The 23,436-nt window shown below is 38.7% G+C and overlaps 1 protein-coding gene across 1 annotated transcript in view; it reads left to right on the top strand.

Annotated features, from left to right (window-relative positions):
• Nucleotides 1-23,436, top strand: part of thsd7ba (thrombospondin, type I, domain containing 7Ba) — a 198,125-nt gene that overhangs the window by 82,711 nt on the left and 91,978 nt on the right. Inside the window, exons 10-13 of the mRNA XM_071207105.1 lie at nucleotides 3,287-3,402; nucleotides 5,108-5,240; nucleotides 8,749-8,852; nucleotides 17,971-18,162. Of these exons, the coding sequence (XP_071063206.1) occupies nucleotides 3,287-3,402; nucleotides 5,108-5,240; nucleotides 8,749-8,852; nucleotides 17,971-18,162 (545 nt within the window). The remainder of the gene's footprint in view (nucleotides 1-3,286; nucleotides 3,403-5,107; nucleotides 5,241-8,748; nucleotides 8,853-17,970; nucleotides 18,163-23,436) is intronic.

Genomic DNA, 23,436 nt, shown 5'->3' with positions numbered 1-23,436 from the left:
GCCCACCAACAACCAGTGTTTCCCTACTCTGAATAAAGCAGAGTTCAACAGATGTCTCCAAATCCCGAAAACATTATCTTGTGCCAGATTGGCAACGGGATATTTTCTTCTTCTGTACTTATATAACACAGCTACTTGTTTTAGATACTAGAAAATGGGTCCCGAGAGAAACAAACAATAAATGATGAGTGAGAAGTAAAAGAGCTTTGTGAAATCTGAGGGAGGAGTTGAGATGTGATCATAGTTCTCTTCAAAGAAGAATCATTTATGATTATAGTTTCCAGAAGTGTCTCCCTTAAAGATATTGTGTGTGCTCTTACTTACTGACAAATGACCCAGAGGATTTGATGCACTATGAAAACACATCCCCAGAGTTTTGTACATTAAGCTCTTCATTTAGGTTTTCTGCCTGTGTTTGGGATTTCTTTGTGAACCTGAGATCCATTTTGCTTATGCTCCACCATTATCTACTCCTCTTTCAGCGATACAATATCAAACACTAATAAGGGCTTTTGTGCTGTCTCTGTAATGATGTTAGAGCCCACACCAGGAAGATGAATTTATAAATAATTCACAAAGTTTGCCCTTCTTTAGCGCAATATATTATTGACAGGGCCATAAAGTGGATTATGGACGTCCTATCTCCCAGCACAGAGGCTTTAATGAATGCTGTCAATTCTTCTCCACCAACACATCTCACCTGTACAGTACGCTGGGAAGTCAATCACTTCTTTGCTATTCATATATAACTGCAGTGTCCATTTAATGGAACAGCATCCGATGCATATATAACTATTCACTCAGTTACACCAGAACAGGCGTTTCGGCTCTCTTTTCATAATGTGCAGTGTGAAGACATAATCAGGGTGTCCATATAGAACAGCATATATCTTGTATAACTTCCCACGCTTCATATGATAAGATAATTCTCCAGTTGACAGATACACTATGATACATGGACTGAAAAAGGACCATACAGGGATAAACAGGAGCGTCATTTCCAGTGCGTCATTCCCCCTTTATCTCAGAATATGTCTAAAATAATGTGTACTGTATAATTACTACCAAATACTTCCCATCAGAAGGAGATGGCCCCAGAATATATTTAAGCAATAGCTCACGACAGGCCGTGGTATATGCTCATTATATCACAGCTAAGGGGCGTGGTTCGGCCCGACGCGAAGCTGTTGGATGTTTTGATACTTTAAAAGGGTCATTTCTGTCTGCAAACAAAGAAGCATTTCCTTCTTAGCAACAATCTCCATGGGCACACTGGCTCAGTGAATTAGTGGGTCTATCTGGTTTTTAGTTTATAGCCCCCAGTCATCACATAATATTAATTTTGAAATATAATTTTCGCTCCCCTTTGTTTCAACAAAGTAATTAAAATAACTAACTATAGCTTTGGTTATAATACCATGTTGTATTTTGCATTGATACTTATTGTACGGCTTTCTGTGGCTGTGAACATAACTGTTTACATTTGATTAGATTAGTAAGGAAAAATCATAAGAAACACATGTAATATTATTCATTGTTTACGTTAATTAATTGATGTGTCGATGCTGCTGTAAGTTGCTATGTAAATTAAATTAAATTAGTATTAAACACATGGTTAAAAAGACTTATGGCCACATTGGTGCCATAGTGTTTCATATGAATACACATATTTGTTTAACTGTTAAAGTAAAAAAGACATGCATTTGATAGAAATGATTGGACATAAAACTATTCATTGCTTTACTAATGTCCCTTTTTGATATTACACATTATAAGTTTCAGTGTTTACTCATTTGCCTTCATAATGAAATGGCTTTTTCCAAACAAATGTATATAAATGTGCATAATTAATCAGAATATCTTCTTATTGATTCATATTTGATTGCATATATAATTATCATGACTTCCTGAGGGACATTTAATGTTCCCAACCTTGTCACAGTCAGACTGCACTGCCTCACTGTAGGTCTGACTCTCTTTCTTGGCATTCTGCACAGTATTCCCCCAGCTGCTCCGCCGCGTTCCCATGCCCTCTGGCATGCATCTCTGCAAAGAGGGAGAGAGAAGAAGAGGGATGAATCTGAGAAAGGATGGGGTTTTATGCATCATGCCTCCTTTGGCATACTTTGATCTCATTCCCGTGCATGCTGGCTCTCTGCGGTTAGTGTGATGCTGGGTCTCTAGTGAGACCTGGATCTGGTTGTCAGGGCAAAGAAAGTCATTCACTCTGAAACAAAATTGTGCTGTCTGTGTGTCGCTGTGCGTGTTCCTGTGTGTTGTTGGTGGGGATGTCTTCTGCTTGTTGATGAACCCATCAAAGCTCAAGATTTAACATAGCTGCATTAATCCACACCTCCTCATGTTTGCACAACGTGCCAAATACAACACAGCCAAAAGCTCCATTACCAATATGGAACACAAGACATAGCAGCTTATAATAGAGAGACGTGATTATTTTCTATCTTGAGACAAAAAAATTGGTAGAGGTCTGGTAAGAGCTCTTTAAAACCTGGTTATAGTGTCCTTGGTATAGCAGGAGTGATTCATTGGTAAACCGTTTGCATATCCTCAGGTTTAATTAGCAGCCGTGCTGTGGACGTTGATTGATTTTCCTCCCAGAACACTCTGTCTCCTTGGTGACAGCAAAATACTTCTGTGGCTGCACTATGCGTGTATATGAAGAGATAAATGCACTCACCAGGTTTCCTCTACTTTAGCTACATGAGTGGCATATTATCATATTAAGATATATGTTAGCAAATGAACTATTCCTGTATCACAGAACAAAATGTGTTGGAACATCTTCGTTCAACAAGGCTGGGATATGTGTTTACAATTGAGAACTACAATCAGATCAGTTTTAACCAGGGGATCATTCTCTATGATTTTGTCCACAAGCCACACATGTTGTTCTTTGATCAATATAAACATGTTTATGTGTGCAACCTTAAATAAATTGGCTTTACAAGTAAACAAATACTTTTAGTTGTGTGCTTGAATGGCGGGAGGATTCTTCTTTTCATAAGGCATTCTTTGTGCTCTGGTTATCAACTGAATGTGAGTGAAAGCTGCCATTTTTATGTTTTTCTTCCTTTTTTCCTGAGCGTGCAGGCGGGGCGGGGGGTGGCATGTCATCAATTATGTTTTCTGTGGGGAGATGTGTGATGTCAAGGACAGGGCAGTAGTTTCACTGCACTGTCCTGTTAACAGCGAGACCCAGGACATTTATCATGTATCGCCTGGGGAGTGAAGGGGATTTAAGACCTCTGTTTGTCTGCATGTTTAGGTGCTCAGATTCTGCTCGTCCACAAACCGTCCGGCCCTGTTTTCTCCCCTGCAAGACAGACTGCGTTGTTACACCCTTCAGCGAATGGACGGCCTGCCCATCAACCTGTATGCCAGGTAGCTCTCCTCATGCATTTCTATTAACTCCTGGTAATGCCTGTCTAACACATCAACAACAACACTTTTACACAAATTACTCTTCTATTCTAATATAAAAGTCCTCCTATAAGTATTGGTAAGTATTGAAATGTTTTGAAAAATGTTTTGTTTGTTCTTATTAAACACAAATGCTCTAGCTTTTCAAATGAAGCTTTCAGATCTGATATATGATGACGTTATCACTCTAAAATAATTGAAAGAAAAAAATGTATTGTTAAATTGTGATCTTATACATTTGATTTATGGTGTTGTTAAATTGCTTCTAGACTGCACCATAAATACAGGTTATCTCTCTTTGTGTGTGACAAGCAGTGGAGCACTTTGTTTTCTGATCATGGTAACAATGATGTTTACACCAGGGAATATGAATTGAAGCTGATAATGTTGTCACGTTAAAAAATTGTGTAGCATCATTAGGTATTTTTATGAATCGATTATGACGTTTGAACTTCACAACACATTATTTATTGATAATGGAGTCAGAAACAGCCTCCAGTGGAATTTAGTCCTACACATTTACAGTATACAAATAGCATTAGTGTAGCCTCATGACCCGTGCAGACACACAGGGTTTAAACTGAATGAATAGAGAAGGAACATTAAACGTTGATTCATACATTAGGGTTTCATTGTAATTAATGAAGCTTCAAACTATTGGGTATGGCCCTGGTAAATATAGAGTGTACTTCAAAATAGAGTAAATCAAAACCTAAGTGTACTGTTAATAGCACAACAACAATTACATATTTACAGTTGCATACTGGTATGTTACCAAATATTAGAGCTAAAAATAGTATGATTATGTGTCAGTAAATTGATACAATAGCGATGGCTTACAATTGATTGACTGATTTATTCCAAAATTAAAAATATGTTTTCCTAATAAAACTAAAAATACTATTTAGCTCAAACAATTGATGAAGAAATTAAAAAAGTAATAGGCATACTAATCTAACATGAAAATAATAGTAAGTTATTCAGCATATACTTACATTTGTTGTGAATATGAGGCAAGCATTATCAAGTATTTAAATGCTGCTAAATACTAAAATGCCGCTTTACAAATATGCTCTCCCTTGACGTCTCCAGTGTGTTCAATAATCACATTTAAGTGTAAATGACAATGTTAACTGTCCATTACATTAGGCCGACACATGAAGAAGAAAATAGATTTTTAATGGGTTTCAATATGTGTACTGTAAGTATCATGGAAATAAAATAAAAAAGGTTTAATTGTTTTTAATAATAATAAGAATTGAGCAGGCATCTCGTCTCTGTAAATATGCTCTAGTCCATTGGGTGCACTGATGATGTAATCACTGTCTTAATTGCACCATTTTCAATGTTTAGTAATTAGCGTTGTGTAATGAGCCTTGGAGCGTGAGCCAAATGAAGCCATTACATTGCCGTGTGTCCAAAAACAGACCGCAGTGAAGTGGAGGACATCACAGAAGCAGGGCCAGATAATAATCCAACTTTAAGACCTTACACTGCACTGCTGATATTGTGTCACCATTTATATAGTGTCCCAAACAACACTAGTCAGCCTTTTAGTCTCATTCCTTTCTCTTCCTCCTGGAAAACATTAATTTGAATACAACTGTGCAACTACTCTGCCACCTAATGCAGCCTTTTTGTGAAGATTGTGTTCCACGTTCAACAGGAAATGACACTGCTGCTACACAGTCTCGATACAGGACCATCATTCAGAGGTCTGCTAATGGAGGTCAAGAGTGCCCAGACACACTGTATGAGGAGAGAGAGTGTGAATCGCTTCCTGTGTGTCTGGACTATAGGTAAAAACACTGTTTAAACCATTTTTCTTTCCTATCCAAGGATAAGTTTGTCTGCTGTATAGTAGTATAACTGCAACTCAAGGTTGTTTTTGATGGATACTTTAGCTTTTGACATACATTATCTCACAGCTTATAGTGTAACGTAACTAACTACTGTTAAACATTGCTGCATATTTGTGCTTGTTCAGAAAAATTGTCAGATACATCAATTTCGGAAACCTTTCAACATAACATCATCATCTTTAAATCACACCTATTAGGAAAGGAATTGAATGACAGCTGTGATGAAAAAGCAAAAGACCGTCATTTTGGTTTAAAACTATATTAAAATAATATGTATGTTGCATATTGGTTAAAATATGGAAATCTAAATAAAACTCTGAAATGATAGGCTAACAACACCCAGCAGCGACTGAAAATTACATTTCTATAAAAAGCTATCATATTTAATGTTGGAATGGGACTCCTTTAGATATCTATGTTTAACTTTGAGGGATTATATACTACTGATGAATTTGTGTATTTGTATTTTACTGCTTTACACATTTAGGGTTGTGCTAACATTCTTTGTTAATTAGTTCTACAGGAATACATTATATTACTTAGGATTATCATATGTTTATAAAGTATTGTTACCATGTTATAACATTGTTATTGTTATTGTTGTTGTTATTGTTATTGTTATAACATCAATAACAATAACCATTGTTATTGATACCATGTATCTTTCATGAGTTCAAAAAAGCCAACCTGTTTTTAAACTTTCTGAATATGCATATCCAGCTGATCCAAAATGGGTTTTACAGTTTAAGAAGTGGGACACTGTTCTCAACACACAAAGGAACACTTTATCCTCGTGAATATTCAGATTCAACTCTTCTGGACACGAGTCCTGATTTTTAAATGGACAGTGTTGGATTCAAAACTCAAATCTTTCCAGCTGTCAGAGAAATGAAGTAAAGTGGAACAATGCATGTCATGAAGATGCCTTTCTAGATTGTTAATTATGACTTTGAATTATCAAATTATAATAAGGAGTTTATAAACATATGTTTTAAAGTTTGAATGAATTACCAATAGTATCTATCAGTTCATTTTATTCCTGGCAGTGAAATTGAAAAGACATTCAAGTTCAGTAACACCAAAATGTATCACACCTTTTCCTCCGGATAACCAATTACGTCAGCAGTGTGGCTCAGACACATTGCAACATTTTTTTCATTTATTGCACCATCAGTGATGACACATGGCAGTTTTCCCTGCCTATATAAAGGTTGCATTGCATGAATGTGGTGCAGATCTAGAATTATAAACCAAAATAAACAGAACAAGATTGGGCCATACTTTACTTTACTTGAAATGGAAAGGCACAATACCCAAACAGTTTTCTGTCAAAAAACGATACAGTAATTTATGACATGACCTCAGTTGCCGAAGATTTCAATAAGTACTTTGTCAATGTTGGTCCTTGTCTGATATTCCATATACTGGTTGTAGTGATGGTGTTGAAAGTAAAGATATATATGTGAAGGAAACTATATTCTTAAGAGAGACTGATGAAAATGAAATGATTGACACAGTTAAAAAACTTAAGAGTAAAAGGTCTACAGACTGTCATGATATTGACATGTATACAGTTAAAAACATTATTGAATGTATAGCCAAACCACTAACTCACATCTGTAATCAGTCAATACAAACCGGTGTATTTCCAAATAAAATGAAAACTGCTAAAGTCATACCAATACATAAATCTGGAGATAAACATGTACTGTCAAACTATAGACCAATTGCATTGCTCTCACAGTTTTCTAAAAAACTGGAAAAAATCTACTATACAAGACTAAATGACTTCATCACCAAACATAACATACTCTAGGAACAACAATATGGTTTCAGAGCAAACAGAACTACATCATTTGCAGTTATAGAATGTATGGAACACATTACTAAGGCAATAGAAAAGAAAGAATATGCAATAGGGATATTTCTGGACCTTAAAAAAGCATTTGACACGGTTGACCATGAATTATTAATTAAAAAACTACAGAGATATGGCATTAGAGGTGTTGCATTATCATGGCTATCCAGCTACCTACATACCAGGGAACAGTACGTTGAACTACAAAGCAATACATCACAACTACTGCAGGTTACATATGGGGTGCCTCAGGGCTCTGTCTTGGGGCCATTACTATTTATTCTGTATATTAACAATATATGTGAAGTATCAAAAATAATTAAAACCATTATTTTTGCAGACGACACAAGTCTACTCTGCTGTGGGGACGATTTAGAACAGCTATTGGTCACAATGGAGAAGGAACTGAGCAGGATGAAGATCTGGTTTGACCAAAATAAATTAACATTGAACGCAAGCAAAACCAAACTCAAAATATTTGGGAATCGATCGACTAATACAGAGAAGAAACTCACTATAAATGGCGTCCAATTAGAAAGAGTATCGGAAATAAAATTCCTTGGAGTAATCATAGACAATAAATTAAGTTGGAAACCACATTATAAGCTATATCAAAGCCAAAATGTCCAAATCAATAGCAATTCTGAATAAAGCCAAATACCTAATTAATCAAGCTTCTTTGTTTATGCTGTACTGCTCCTTCATACTTCCATACATGATGTATTGTGTGGAAGTTTGGGGGAACACATATAAAACAAATACACATCCTATCTTCATCCTGCAAAAAAGAGCCATACGAGTTATACATAAAACTACGTACAGAGAACCAACAAATAAATTGTTCATAGACCTGGTTGACTATAAAACTATTCAAATTATGTTCAAAGCCGCAAATCAACAATTACCTCATAATATCCAGGGACTTTTCACACGGAGAGAAAGCATGCACATGTTGAGAGGAAACTGCATTTTCAAAAAACCACCCGTACGAACAAATGCCAAACTTCATTGCATCTCATCAAAAGGTGTTGGTCTGTTGAATAACTGTAATGATGCACTGAAATATTGTACAAGTCTATCTACACGTAAACTGAAAGTATTATTTAGGAGCCAAATCATTAATGGTTATGAACAGGACCTGTAAAATCAAATGTGTTGTTATTTCTTGTAATTGTAAAAGTAATTTCTTTCTGATTGTTTTGTAAAAAAACAAATTAACAAGACAAACATGTCGCTGATGACGATGACCTAATGTTTTATTTATAATAAAAATATATGTTAGAGGGGGTAGGACCAGAAACGTTTTTTTAAGCTTCTTCTTGCCCCTGTTGAACATGACAGAGACTATCTGACAATTATTATCATTATTTTGTTGTTGTTATTATTTGTTTTTTGTACTTTGTTATAATTATTAATTTGAGTGAGAAAAAAAAAGGAAAAAAGAGAATATATATATATATATATTATTGCTGTATGTTTTTGTTTCTGACATGTTCAATAAACTGACTAAAAAAAAAAAACTTGCTGTGTAAATGAAGCTCCAAATGCAGCCCACTGTCAACCCACAGTCTGTCTGTTTCCGTGCAGTTGGAGAACACACAAGTGGCACAGCTGCAGTTTGGTTCCAGAGTCTGTTCGCCGTGGATTATCTGGACCGGCAGAAGCCTGTGGAAACGGTCTGGAAACAAGAGGCGAGTGTTTTTCTCTTCTCTGCTATCATGCTCTGTACACTTGTCAGCCGCTGCCATTTTAAACCTTGCTCCTCCATCTATTTACTTTCCTTATTTAATGAGACCTAATAGCCCTTTTCAGAACTGCTCCTTTTAACAAGCAAGTGATGGAAGCATAAAAGATGGAGGCAATTTGTCCAGAGAGTGTAACGAGATGAACCTTTCCGTCTGTTGTCTTGATGATCTTATCACGACTCGACTTTCTTATTAATGAATGCAGCAAGTCAGATGGCTACAAGCACATCTTCGCAGCAGGTTACACACTAAACAAACCCAGTGGCGAACCGTGTCTATCACAATTGGACCTTCTGTAGACACACACACACCCCCCGCCGCCGCCACCCCCCTCCCCTGGAGGCATTATAATTTCCGTGTTTTCACTGAATTGTCGTCTTGAAAAGGGTACTCACAACAATTCCGCAACAACTTCATCTTCACCTGTTGCACTTTTCATTTCAACGTTAAAAACAATAAAACGGCATGAATTGCTTCGTCGCATTCATCTAGATCCTCTGCCTCGAGCCAGTTAACTAGTGGGCCTTCTAGAGCACCCTGGAACCGAGGGAAACTCTGAAAGAATACGCCCATTGGCTACAAATCAATATATGTTTGGTTGATCAAACTGTCAGTCCAAACGTACTCTCTCATTCAGTGCAACGGCCAGGGCATTCTATCAAGGATGTAGAATACCTTGGTTGAAGGATATTCTACCCAGAGACCCAGAACAAGATCTGATTGGTTGCTTTCTTTTCTAACACAAAACCATTGAAATGCGTAGTGCATGGTCCGAGAAGGACAAACAAATCAATGTAACACTGTAATATTACAGATCAACAACACAGATACGATTCTCATTTATTCATTTTATATACATGTTATTACATTTTATTTATATAATTAAATCGATTTTTTGTTTGTTTTCTCTGAGTGTTCCAGGGTATTCTCTGAATACCTTGAAGGCCCTGACGGTTCGCCACTGAACAAACCATACATACAGACGTGGAGAAGTACTCACGCAATAAACTTTAGGAAATTGCATACAATAGTGCTCTTCCAATCGAGGCTTTTTATGAAATGACGAATATTTGCTGCACGGTTTCAGATTCTGGTGTCATACAGTCGCAAATTAGCAATAAAATAACCTCTCAGTGAACACCACCCATTAATAATGTAACAGGATAAGAACAAAGCTGTAAACATGCATTATTCCTAATTAACAGAAAGAAGGGTTGTCACTTGTGACTTGTAAACAGTGGTAAGTGAACCTTGCTTCACCCGAAATGGATGCAAATCATTTTCTGTCAAACATTTCTACGCACCCACATGCATTTTCCCAGCACAATATGGGCACATAGACGTGCATTAGTAAATTGCCACTTATTTTGTGGATTTAATTGCCTGTAGTTTCTTACCGTTGTCCAGCTGGATGCCTACAATATTTTAGTTTGCTGCGCCTGAAACTTTATTTGCATCCACCTGGATAGATTGTTTTCATATCTCTTGTCTATGTTGTAATTGTACTATGTTTTTTTAACCTCTGTACACACATCTGTGTCAATCCTGGGAGAAAGATTGCGCAAAAGTCGCTCTCCCTGTTGTTTCTTACATGTTTTCCCATTAATTATGAGGTTGGAATCTTTCCTTGTCAGCATAAAGGGTCAAAGTACAAACAACCTGTGGTGGAAAGTATTCAGATGTTTTACTTGCGAAAAATAACTGCAACCACACTGTAAACATTTTCATTTTCAAGTACTGCATCAAAAATAGTACATAAGTAAAAGTATGATTAGGAAAATTAATGACATGACATATGTCATATTTTTTAACAAAGAACGTATAGATTCCAATACATTTTTTTTCACCTTTTCATGCTTTAGTTACTCTACTTAAATATAATGATGTATGGTATATATTTAAAGTTTTTTTGTGGTTATCTTACACATGTTCTTAGTGATTGTGGACTGTAAAGATAACAATCTGCAATAGAACACACTGGTTGTACGTGTACATTGCTGTACAATGCTTTGTATACAACATAAATACACACGGTAGAAACGTATTATGAACTTGATTTCCTGGTACTTAAATATATTAAGTTGTTTTTCAGATGCACCCGTATACCTCACTTGAAACAAGCTATTTCCAAGAAAACAAAGCTACAAGATAATTGCAAGTTTATTTTTACTTGCTGATATTTAACTATTTCGTAAAACAGGTGCCTACGACATGGTTCCTGCTGAATGCAAAACACATGTTTTTGCATTGGGGGAAATTGTTCTCTTTTGTTATACAACTGATAATGATGTGCTGCTACTGTTTGTCTGCAGTAGCCCCCATATTGCCTGAACTACATTACAATCATTACTGTTGGCATGATACCGTATTGATAAGTATGATAAGTATTCTCCAGTACTGTATCCCTGTGATTAACACCTCTGATTGAGTGTGCTCTGTGAGTGTTTGCTGTGTTGAGCGTCTTTTGGACTGTGCAGATAACTGCTCACTGTCCTTCAAAAAGAACTGCGTTTTTTCTGAGTGGAGTTGGCAAATCGTTAAAGCGCTAGAGTGTTAATTGGATCATTTCAGACTCGTTTAGTGGAGAGCAAAATGTCCCAATAAATCCCAGAAACTGGCTGTTCTATTTACTGGTGTGATTCAAGGGAAGTTTCCAGGGGCTGACTTCGCTGCCTTGAGAACTTTCTAGCATTTCGGCTTTCACTTTAACCTGGCAGTATAAATATCACTGACATTTCTCGAGTGAATTTCTATGACTTTTGAGTGAGGAGGGGGAAAGTGTCTGTAGTGTTCAGGTTAGGAGCATGCCTCGTTGACCTTTAAAGCTTCCTATTTGAATATGATTAGAAAATGACTTAGTTAAATACCTGTGACATTTCAAAAACTGAAACATGGGTTTGGAATTTGCAGACAGTAGAAACACTGGATTTAAATATAGATTTGAAGCAACAAAGATTTTATCTAGATGGCTGAACCAACTCAATGCAAAATAACATATAAATGCCAAATTGGAGCATAATTAGGACACAGCTGCTCGGAATATGGCCATATTCGGGGAATAAGCAAATTGGATAAGGGCATATCAAAGATCTAATGACAGCAAGTTATAGCAGGGGCTTCTCATTGTGTTTTCAAGGAGATTTGATTATGATGCACTAAGAGAGCTTTTTATATCCTCTATCCACCCACACTCAGAATATATAATACATTGTAATTTAGATAATTCTACTACTGATGACATTGTACAGCTTTTGTTGTGTTCATGTAATAACTCTTGCATGTTGCATGTTATGAAGTCCAATGTCACATTATGCGTTATTCCCTTTTGGAGCGCCTCTTTGCATCTCTGTTTTGCTGCTTGCAATTCAGATTTCCTTTACATAAATCTCACTAACACTCATAATATTCAACAATGTTATTATCCATGCAGTTCATATTCACTGTAGTTCTAGTATTAGTATTCACATCCTGTAGGAAGTGTGTGCGAGATGGTATCTACTTCAGATATCTCCCTTCATTGAAAAAGCTGCATTTGAAAAAGCAGGTTGTGCTGCATTATCAAGTCAGACATTCATCCTGGAACACTAAATAGGTCACCTTCTCCTCTGCATTTTCTTCAGCAGCATCTCGTGGTGACTAATGTCTAAGAAGTCTTTCAACTAAAACCTACATGTCTTATACGTCATATTAGCCATAGATAAATACATTTTATATATTTAGCAAAGAGTCAGTGGTGCTTTTATATCCGGTGTACTTTATTACTTGTTATTAAGATATACTTTCCTAATAAAAAATGTATTAAAATAATCAATAAAGCATTTATTAAATGATAATTGATCCCATCTCTCTCTAAAGTTCTGCACGGTATTGATAATGCATGAATGTAGAATATAGGAGCTTTAAGATGACTTTTTATATGAATTAAACATTTACAAGTGCTTATAGCTACACCATTTCAACAAATTAGCAAACCCAATGATCCTTATCCTATCCTTAAGCGTTTCATGGGAAAGCGTGATAAAGATGTATTCCTAACTACAAGAGAATATATTTTTTGGTCAAACTACACTGTCTTTTGATCAAACAGAAAATGGATGTTTTTGCCGCCTGTCTGCTTCGACATTTGCTGCAGCTCTGTGTATAACTTCTGAGACAGGCTGATTTCAGAAGTTTCCAGACACTCAGTTTCCCGAGATTTCTTTAAGACCATTTTATCAGCTCCTGCCTTTGTACGGAGTTACACAACCCAAGATCACTTTTTCAGCTCACCTTATTGCTCAAAGGATCCTTTTACCTATTTTTTGCATTCATCCTTCGTCAAAATATCTCTGAAAAACAGCATTTTATCTGCGTTGGAAAGATAACCAAGGATGTATGAAGTAACAAGTTTGCAATACAACATTGAAATTCTAGGTGTCTAGTCTTACAACCGGCTGAGTTTAGGAAGTCTGTTTCTGAGGGGAAATAAAGAGTGCACCGCCTTGTAACAAGGACAAACACAACAAATGACGTTGCTAAAACTGGTGTGTGTGTGTGTGTGTGTGTGTGTGTGTGTGTGTATGTGCGTGTGTCTGTGTGTGTTTGTGCGTCTGTGTGTGTGTATGTGTTTGTATGTCTCTATATATGTGTGTGTGTGTGTGTGTGTGTGTGTGTGTGTGTGTGTGTGTGTGTGTGTGTGTGTGTGTGTGTGTGTGTGTGTGTGTGTGTGTGTGTGTGTGTGTGTGTGTGTGTGTGTGTGTGTGTGTGTCTAACCCTATCTTGACCTTCACTGTCCTCACTGTCAGACGGAATAGCCCTAACAGCCTGATCGTGTCCCTTCTGCCCATAACATGTTTTGTTGTCCATTTCCTGTAAATATCAGTAGATGTAAAAACATTGATTAGGTTTATCATGTTACAGCTGAGCACATTTGCACACTTGCATGATATTGCCTGGAAAAAAGTGGTCCAAGTGGCACAGTGTTGCCCTGAAGCAACAAACAAAAAAACATAGTTTTAGATAATTAATAAATACATAATAAGTCTTTAAACAATCAAATATACTTCTTTACGTATTCTTGCACATGCATGTATTTTTTATTTTAAGTTATGTACATTTCTAATATGTTAAAGAGTGAAATGTATCTTACCAAGTGGTGGCCCTGAGTCCCCTGCAGCTTTGCTTGCAGAAAGGACTTCTCCACCCCCAGACAAAATGCCACACCCATATAATTCCCTCATTTTATTGGACACCAGCATGTCAGGTGACATTGTGTATATTTAAAAAAGATATATATATTTAGAGGGCCAGTGTGAGGTCAAAATAAGTGGTTTGTTGCCTGAGGGCAACAGTATGCCATAGAGGGATAAAATAATGCTGCTGGATGCAGTTGGTGCAGCATGGAAACAGCACTGAGTAATTCACTAGTTGGACACCCACAAATGGCTACATTTTCTTTTAATTACAAGTATACCTATGTGTTTTGCATCATCAGTGACATTCTGGCTGAACTAACATAACTATGAGGCAGAACCAGGCACACAGCCACTGCTGAAATCTGTTTTATGTTTCTTGAGGAAGCATCACTCTTGGTGCCAGGTTGGCTTCCCTGGGAGGATTACTGTACGGGAGCGTTGGTTGGAAATTGGACTCTTTATAAGAAACATTACACTGCCCTGGGAAACAGTTACTGATGATGAAACATTCAAATAGCAGTTACAGAACAGTTCAATTAGCAACCGGGGATCTACAGCGCAGTCTGTCAGACCGCTGGACGTTGGCTCAGGCATGTACTGTAAGGTTAGAATCTGGGCCAAGTTTCAGCACACAATTGGTTTTGTGCTTTACAAGGCCAACATGCCCTTGGCTTGAGTGAACGCTTCCTCCCACCTCAGACTGTCTGGCCCCTTGTCGGATACAGGCCTGCATGTTGAATGCATGCAAATGTCTGAACCAAGTGAGGTGAGGGTTGCTGTACGCTGGAGGTCACAGTAAGAGCTGTTACTAAATAAGACAAGATTTGAGAAGATGAATCATAACCTTGCCTGAAGAACATCTTCCGCTAAATGCAACCGAATAGGAAATGCTGTATTATGTTACAGCTGATACCTTGGAGTGAGTGATGAGCCAATAGATTTTAGAATAACTACACCCCGCTGTGACTGCATTCGGCCAACTTGTTGCTCCTAACCAGATGGATGTGTTGTATCGCTGCCTGAGTCGCAATCAAACTGTTTTGAGCAGTGATTCACTAGAAAATGAGTCATGGTGATGATTGATCTTCTGCTGCAGGGAGAAAGGAGATTTAATGGGTATGATGAATCCACATCGCTCCTCACAAGGCATTACATAGAAAAACATTATACAAGCAGTCTGTCTTTAACATAAAGAATATCTTATGGCAGGGGGTTTTAAGTGGATTCAAAAAGGTTGTCTTTAAAATAATGATAGAACATTTTCTGAGTCAGATTGATAAAAGCTTTCAGTTGAAACAAAACATTATTAAATAAAATAATATAAATATAAAATCAAAAGGATGTGCTCAAAGTCTACAACATTATCCAGGAAAGTGTTGAGCCGCTTCAAAGCTTGTCCTTTCAACCAACCCTCAAAAGTGTTCACCTTTTCTCAGTAGCTGTATAATTAAAGATGATCCCTGTCAGTGGCGGTATACTGTGACATCAATTGTTACCATTTGTGAGAGGAGATGGTGAAAAGCCACAAAAATGGGCTTTGGTTAAAATAAACATGTTAAAAATGGATGGCTCTGGGTTCAAAATCAAAATGTCAGTCCTTGGCTTTGCTTATAAAACAAATTGGGGATGACGCTTTCACTGGTGGATGAGAAAAAACACTATTTAAGTCAAATAGACAAAAGGAAATACCAATATGGACGTGAAACGATTCCTACAGTAGTGGTTATTGGACTTATACTCTCTCAGCTTTGTATCAAACAGGTTTGTCTAATCGAAAGTAAGATTCACCTTTGATCGGTCATTATAGTATCATCGCTCTAACCTGTACATCTCAAAATAAAAGGTTGTTTTTTTACCGCTGTGATTGCAGCTGTTACATAAAGGCACTTTAGTGAAGCTATCAGCTCCCATGCAATACCTTTGTGGAGACCTTGTATGTAAATAACCATCCCACACATCCTCGACAGACATGTAGAAAACCCAACCGTTTTTGTCAGAGGGCAAAATTTGAAAGTCAAATAGAAATCAATGGAATGGATGTTTGAAGGCATGTTTGTGTATCAGTGGATCCGCAGAAACGTTGAGGCGTTGGGGGGGAGGAGAAGTTTCCTTTACTGGCAAACGTTTCTTCTAGTCCTAGTGTCCATGAGACAACAATGTTTTGAACATTGTTTTATCCTTTGTCGTGCTCTAATTAAAATGTTTAAGGAAGCTACAATCCAATCAAATACTCCTGCCTTATCAGTGGCACCTTGGAAAAAATAAAAATAACATGCTCCTTCCTCTCTCTCTTCAGCCAGCATCCAAACAACTACTCATTTTGTTTTCTTCTTTATTTAATTTATGTTAATGAACTCATTACAGATGTATCACTGCTAAGGTTTCTCATGTATGCTGCTTCCCTCTAAGCCAGGGCTGATCTACTGTTATAATAATCACTGCAAACATTCATGCCAGGTTAAATGCAGGCTCGGGTATCAGCGTTGGAAATTAGGAGAGTTATTACTTTCCCACCTTGTAGGTCTGCTGATCATTGTAATTCAAATTATCTTGGGAGTGTTTCAATTAGGTTTCCCACTTGATTTACATTATTACCATGACTATTCACATCCTGAAAACATATATGATTAGTTCATTCTTATGAGCCATACTTCAAGAAATGAAAATGTACTGCTTGGACCACAGCATCCCCTCTGTAGAATAGATGCTTTGATAAACCTGTAAACATCTTTATCTAACTATGATATACAGCCCACATGCATTATTGAGCCTTAGTCCAATCATATCAGCATTTGAGAGAGCAAATGGAAGGTTATGCTTGATAGACAGTTGGATATATAATGTAATCCAGAACAAATAGTGTATTTGCTCAATATCCTGCCATATAAACAACAAAAATGGCAATGCAAAGACAAATAAAAACGTCTACATCTCTAAAATATCGACGCTTCCATGCCTGAGAAGATATTTACCAGTTTGATTCTAAAACATTTGTTTGTTGAAAGTTTTTGCCACAGATTAGATCATTCTTTTAGGAATGACATGTTCATTTTTTTGTAAAATAGGAGACTTGAAGTTAAGGCTTTGTGTTTTAAAGTGGATATATTATTTTTGAAGTATTTTCATATACCTACCTTCAATTTGTAAAACTGCATAATGTTATTTTTTTTCTTAACTACATAAACCTTTCTGGCAGAGTGGCCTTGCTTCTTTAAACATGTTGAGTATGCAAAGAAAAAATCTAAAATGTGTTCAATTGAATATTTTCCAAACTCATCAAAAGCAACCGCATTGGACTGCTTTCAGTTGATTTACTGTGTTTCATTATAGTAGTATTTCAAAAATAAATAATAACCCATCTGCTCCTACTGTGTTCTCTAAATGATTATTCTTAGCACACAGAGGAACATATTGCTGCTGCAACACTCGGTTGTGATGTCTTTATCCCTCTTTGATTAAATACCAATACTCTGATCAGAAGGTGTATACATCATTCTGTCAGAAGTATTTAGCATTCAGGTTAATCGAGTATCATGAATGCATTGTGTTTACTCAATAAATAATAATTGGCACAATATCTTGTGCTTAAAGGTTGAATTAGCATTTCACTAGATCTTAACATGAAAGCAGAAAGCTATGAATTATACAATAACAATTATGTCTTCCTTTGTGAGACCATTCAACCTAACATAAAGAACTGAATACACCTGCCCCTCCCATGTTCTGCTCAATCAAACCGTGAAGATAAATGTGTCCTTCAATCAAGCTTATCCTAGCCAGAAAACCATTCAAAAAATATGTCGGAAAATGTAGAACCCCACGGATGATTGTGATGTGATCTTTTATGTGTGTAATTGGAATGACATTGTTGCTTTCCTCTATGTTTGCAGGAATCAGTTGTGTAGAGGAGAGCGGTGAGTCTGCCAACATGACAGACTGCCTGCGATGGGCCGGCCCCGTCCCCCCCCAGATCAGAGGGTGCCGGATAACTTGCAAGGATGACTGCACTCTAACTGCTTGGTCCAAGTTCTCTGAATGCGCTGGATGTGGCAGCTCCCACAGTCGCACGCGTTCACTCACAGGTAAAGACTTTTCTTCATAGATATCTCTCAGGCAACATTGGATTGGAGATTGGATTCTTAGCTCATGCATTCTCACACTGTAAAACCTCAGTCCATATTTTAACGCTGGATATCTGTTGCTGTTTATATTTCTCTACCTCTCCATCAGCCAGTGTCATTGCCCTACTACAACCTTGTAGCTTAAACCACAGTTGGAAACAGAAAGTAGTCACCTTGTACAGTCAGTCCAAGAGAAACTCGTCTACATTCCTTGATCTTCAGGGTTGTTGTCATGGCAGCATATTCTCGTGCGCTTGAAACCACTTGCACAGGCGTACATGCAGTACTGCAATCCAGCCAAGCCTCTTTCTGGTTCTTGTTCTGTTACTGTAACTTCCTACTGTCCCGTTGTGTTATGTCTGGTCTAAATTAGGTCCCTCACAGCGTGTAATCCCTTATTCCAGTGCAGATGGCAAAATAAGAATTACATGCTGTGGTTGCAGACCAGGCTGGATACTATTTGTCTTCATGAATATTTGATCTGATGCTGGAGGGGTTGTAGTAAACACATCCTGTCTCCTTCTATAAGAATCGTAGACTATAGCACGTGGAATCAGCCCGGAGCTCTGCGGTAGGCTTCATTTGGGAAAGAGCGTGTGTTTGTGTTCAGCGCGTCCTTATGGTCATTATAGCTCTGCTTTCAAACTCTTCACTGCCCACTTTAACACTTGCTTTAATTTCTCTGTCAGGTGATGGAAAGTGAAACCACTGTGGGTTTTAAGCTAGGTTTTAAGTGTGTGGTTAAGAAAGTTGTCAACCAACACATCTGCTTGCATAATACAGCCATGTTTAAAGCATCCTTAGGCCATATTGCAGTAATCATTGTAATGTTCCAAAAGACGGTTTAAGGAACTGGGACAATCATAGGGACGGGTGGCGCAGTGGTCTGTGCGTTTGATCATCAGATCAAGGGGGCGTTGGGGAACTCCAGTTCGAAACCCGCTCCCGCCCCACTGCGTCAGGCCGTTGTGTCCTTGGGCAAGACACTTCCCCCGCATTTGCTCCTGTGGGTATTGTCCACAGTAGATGACCATTACATGTATGTATGATCTGTATGTGTAATGTGTATTTGTAAAGCGCTTTGAGAGTCATTGATAAAGCGCTATAATAAATATAAGGATTATTATAAAGTAGCCCTGTTACGCATACAATAAAATGGAGGTTGGATAGTGGCAAGATGCTCATGCAGGAAAAGGTACAAAGGACACAATGAATACATCTAATTTGTTTCTCCAGTGTCATTTTTGTTTTGTCATAATTCACCAGCCCCCATCGTATCATGCCACTTATCACCCATAACACAGTGTGTTTACAAGCTAAACTAATTGAGGGCTTGAAAGGACAAAGACATAAAATGAGCAGCCTCGCCTCAGCACATTGTAACTGTTTTGTCAGCTTCAGACATCCCAAACCTCCTTTGCACTCACAAACACACATTTCATGGATTTGTACCTTGGCTTGTTAAGGTGACGCCTCTGATGTTTACTATCTCACTCAGAAAACCATGTGATTGCTTGACTTTTGGTAGAGCCTTGCTATCTGTTTGACTGGTTTTCCTTCTGATCATCAGACCACTGTGTCAGACACTTGAACTGGAGCATGCATACTGGGCCATTCACATGAAAAGGAGCATAGCTGTACATCTTATGTGTATTCATATTAAAGGTCCCATGTCATGCTTTTCTGGCAAAGTCACAAACCCTCAAAGTAGACCCTGTAGCGAGTAAATCTCTAACACAGAAAATACCTGTCTATGCTGCCCCAGAACGCCTCGTTGGAGATTTTTCTTTTTCTTCCTGGGTACAGTGACGTGACCATACCCAAATGGACCCATTGGTCAATCTGTGGAGCTCCTCACACACACACACACACACACACACACACACACACACACACACACACACACACACACACACACACACACACACACTCTCTCTCTCTCAGCAGCGAAACTGTGACGCGCTGGGGGGGGGGGGTGCTAGGCTGAGTTTAGGCTGAGTTTAGGCTGAGTTTCGCGATGTCTCGCAGACCCCACGCAGCAACCAGGAAACGGCAGCGAGCCGTGCAACGTCCCGCCAACACGGCACCCAGACCCCACGCAGCATTCTCATCTGTTTGTCATTACTGGTGTAATTTTCTGGTTGCTAAGAAACGCCATAGTAACACATAATCACTGATGTTCCGTTGTAACGGTGGTGGACTCATCAGAACAGAGTGGGCGAGCTGACCAATCAGAGCACACTGGGCTCACAGGGAGGGGGGGGGCAGGAGCTCCAACAAGCCGTGTAGGACAGAGAGTGAATATACATACTATACAGAGATGCTGTATGAGAAACCAATGTGAGTTTGGAAAATTGCACAATGTAAATCTATTGTAGTAGACCTCAACAATGGAATTATGATCAGTAGAAATGGCCATGCCATGGGACCTTTCAAACAGCATTATAGATGGCTTAGGAATGTTCTGGAGTCCAAAGAGGAGTCTTTTTGAAAGGCATCTTTATCCTGTGGAGGTTTCCTCTAAAGTCCAAAGAAATTCAAATTAGGTGAAGTGAATATTTCTATATCGCCCATAGGTGCGAATATGTACCATCGCCTATTTCTCAATGTGTGCTTCGTTACTGCATAGTAGCTGTGTTATGGCTTATCCTTTTGCTTTATATGTAATTAGTAGACTGGTCTGAGGTGCATTTTGCTCTCTTGCTTGTTGATGATTGCATGCTCAGATACACTCCTAAACTACTTGAACCAATGTTTTCGGCGGCCTCTGTTTCTCTTTTTCTCCCTCCCCGAGGCGAGCGTGTGCTCCTGCTGGAAAAGGCAGGTGCACCGCACCCACTGCCACTAACTCTGAGCCTGGCTCCCGGGCAGGACGTTCAATCTCCCCGGTAGTCCACCAGCAGATGAAAAACACCCACCTCTCCGCCTCTTCCAAGGGACGAGGGAACCGTGCGGCAGAGTTTCCGTTATAATTTTTTGAATATGTCCGTTAAAGTTTAAATCTCCCGGACAAAATTAGAAAAGTGCCGGTCAAAGGTCTTCTTTGTTATTTATTGAGCTTTAAAACAAATTAATAACGACGCTATATAATAATATAAGAATAATACAAGGAGCCTCTCATTTCGTCCCCCTCTCCTGACAGCCCATCAGTATCCGTCTCATGCAGCTGGCTGGTCCAGTAATGAGTGACCCGACAGTAAAAATATATTTATAACTAGTTTAGGTAGTTTGAGAGGTAATTAAAATAGCTAAGTGAGATGATCTAACTTGAAGTGTGTGTTTTGCTCCGCTCACCGCTCCATCACAGCGGGTGGAGCTGCAGGTGATCATGCAGAGCTGCGTGTCTCCGTCAGCAGCAGCTGATCTATGATCTCTCTCTCCTGTCCGGTTAGACTTCACTCGCGTGTATGTCCATATCGATCAAATCTAGCTAGTTCTAGCTAATGATATGACTGACTGCGTGTCAAAGGACACCTAAACAATAGGCGACATTTTGACCGGAGAGATTTAGATTTGCCGGGTCTTCAGCATATTTTACCGGTCATAGTCCGGTAATTACCAGCTAACGGAAACTCTGCCGTGCGGCGGGTTCTGCTGGAGGCTCCTGCTGGGTGCACTGTCCTGCGAGATACCGGGACCTGGCTCGAAACACTCGGAACACTGTTGTTGTTGTTGGCAAAACACATCAGCAATGACGGGAGTGAGCAGGAGAGGTGGGGAGAGGCGGGCTGTGGCGTATCGGGCGTACACACAGAGCCGTTTGACCCCCCAGAGCGTTCCGTCCGCAGATCTACCCACCTTGGGACCCGTTATCACTTAGGGCCCCAGTTTCCGCGGTTCCGTTACGGCATCGTGTGAACGAACCGTCCATACGATATAGAGAACTGTAGCGGATAACACCCGTTCCGTCTCTGTGTACACGGGCCTAGGTCTAATGTTGGATGTGCCGCCTTCTGAGTTACAGTGGCAATCACAGCCTTTTTAGATTAGTGTGATCCCTCATACATCATTGTTGTATGTTACTGATACTGTACTTGTAACGGATAGACTAAATGAGACCATGGTAGAAAAGATTGAAGGTCTCAATATCAGCAAAACACAAAATGAAGATCTAATTTTCATTTAACACGTTTGAAAACACATTTAACTCCTTTTTAAGAGCTCTGAAGACTTTAACATTTAAAGGCCCCTGCACACCAAACAAACACCAAAGAACACGTTCCGACGGAACACGACTGTTGTCTCCTGCGTCTTGGCCAAACAGTCGCACTGGAACACACAGCAAAGACTTTAGCCGACGGCCAAGAAGCAGTATGCACTGCGCATGCTTGATAAACAATTACTCTCCTTACCAGCAGGCGGTGGTAGTGTGTATTCGTCATTCAAAAGAAGCAACCAGAAGACAGACTGTGAACAACAAATAGCTACATGCTACAGCTCGAGCCAAGTAGCACAGGGATGAACTATGCCAATATTTTAACAGTATCAGCAGTGCCTTTTCAGTGGGGCAAGATGTAGCAAATATGTGTGCCTATCCTGCTATTTGTGTTTATTATTTTAATCACACAACGTTAAGAACACATAACAATGTGCCTACATAACTGTCAGTTGTAGCAGTATAATTATTATTGGTTTAACTAGCCTACTAACAGTATATTTTTAAACATTTTAAAATGACCATCTTATATTAAAATACTTATAGGAAGATTGTGGACAGTAACAAAGTAAATTTACTTAAGTACTACTCCACAGTCCACTCCCATAGAGTGCCACAGTAAACCTGGAAGTAAGTTAGCATTTTACCTCTTCCGGTTCCTTCGACAAAAACAATGCAATTTCTTCATAGGATTTTGGCAAATAGCTCGAAATAAGGTCTGTGGTTGACACAAATTGAAGAGACAGATCACGTTTTGTTCAGCCGGATAATTTTCTAATCATTTATCTATCGATCATAAATCTATCGATTAGATTTATGATTCGAAAATTATAAAAGTAGGGTAGACAAGTGGATATTATCCGGCTGAACAAAACGTGATCTGTCTCTTCAATTTGTTTCAACCACAGACCTTATTTCGATCTATTTTCCAAAATTCTATGGAGAAATTGCATTGGTTTTTGTCGAAGGAACTGGAAAGAGTTTATTTCCGGGTTTTAGGACGCCGAAGGTGTCGGCATGGCCGAAAAGACACGACAGGGCGGGACCAAGCCACCAGGAAGTGCGCCGGACTCTGAGGA

The sequence above is a fragment of the Pseudochaenichthys georgianus genome, chromosome 21, assembly GCF_902827115.2.
Source record: "Pseudochaenichthys georgianus chromosome 21, fPseGeo1.2, whole genome shotgun sequence".
NCBI classification, from domain to species: domain Eukaryota; kingdom Metazoa; phylum Chordata; class Actinopteri; order Perciformes; family Channichthyidae; genus Pseudochaenichthys; species Pseudochaenichthys georgianus.
This window is presented reverse-complemented; position numbering and strand designations above follow the sequence as displayed.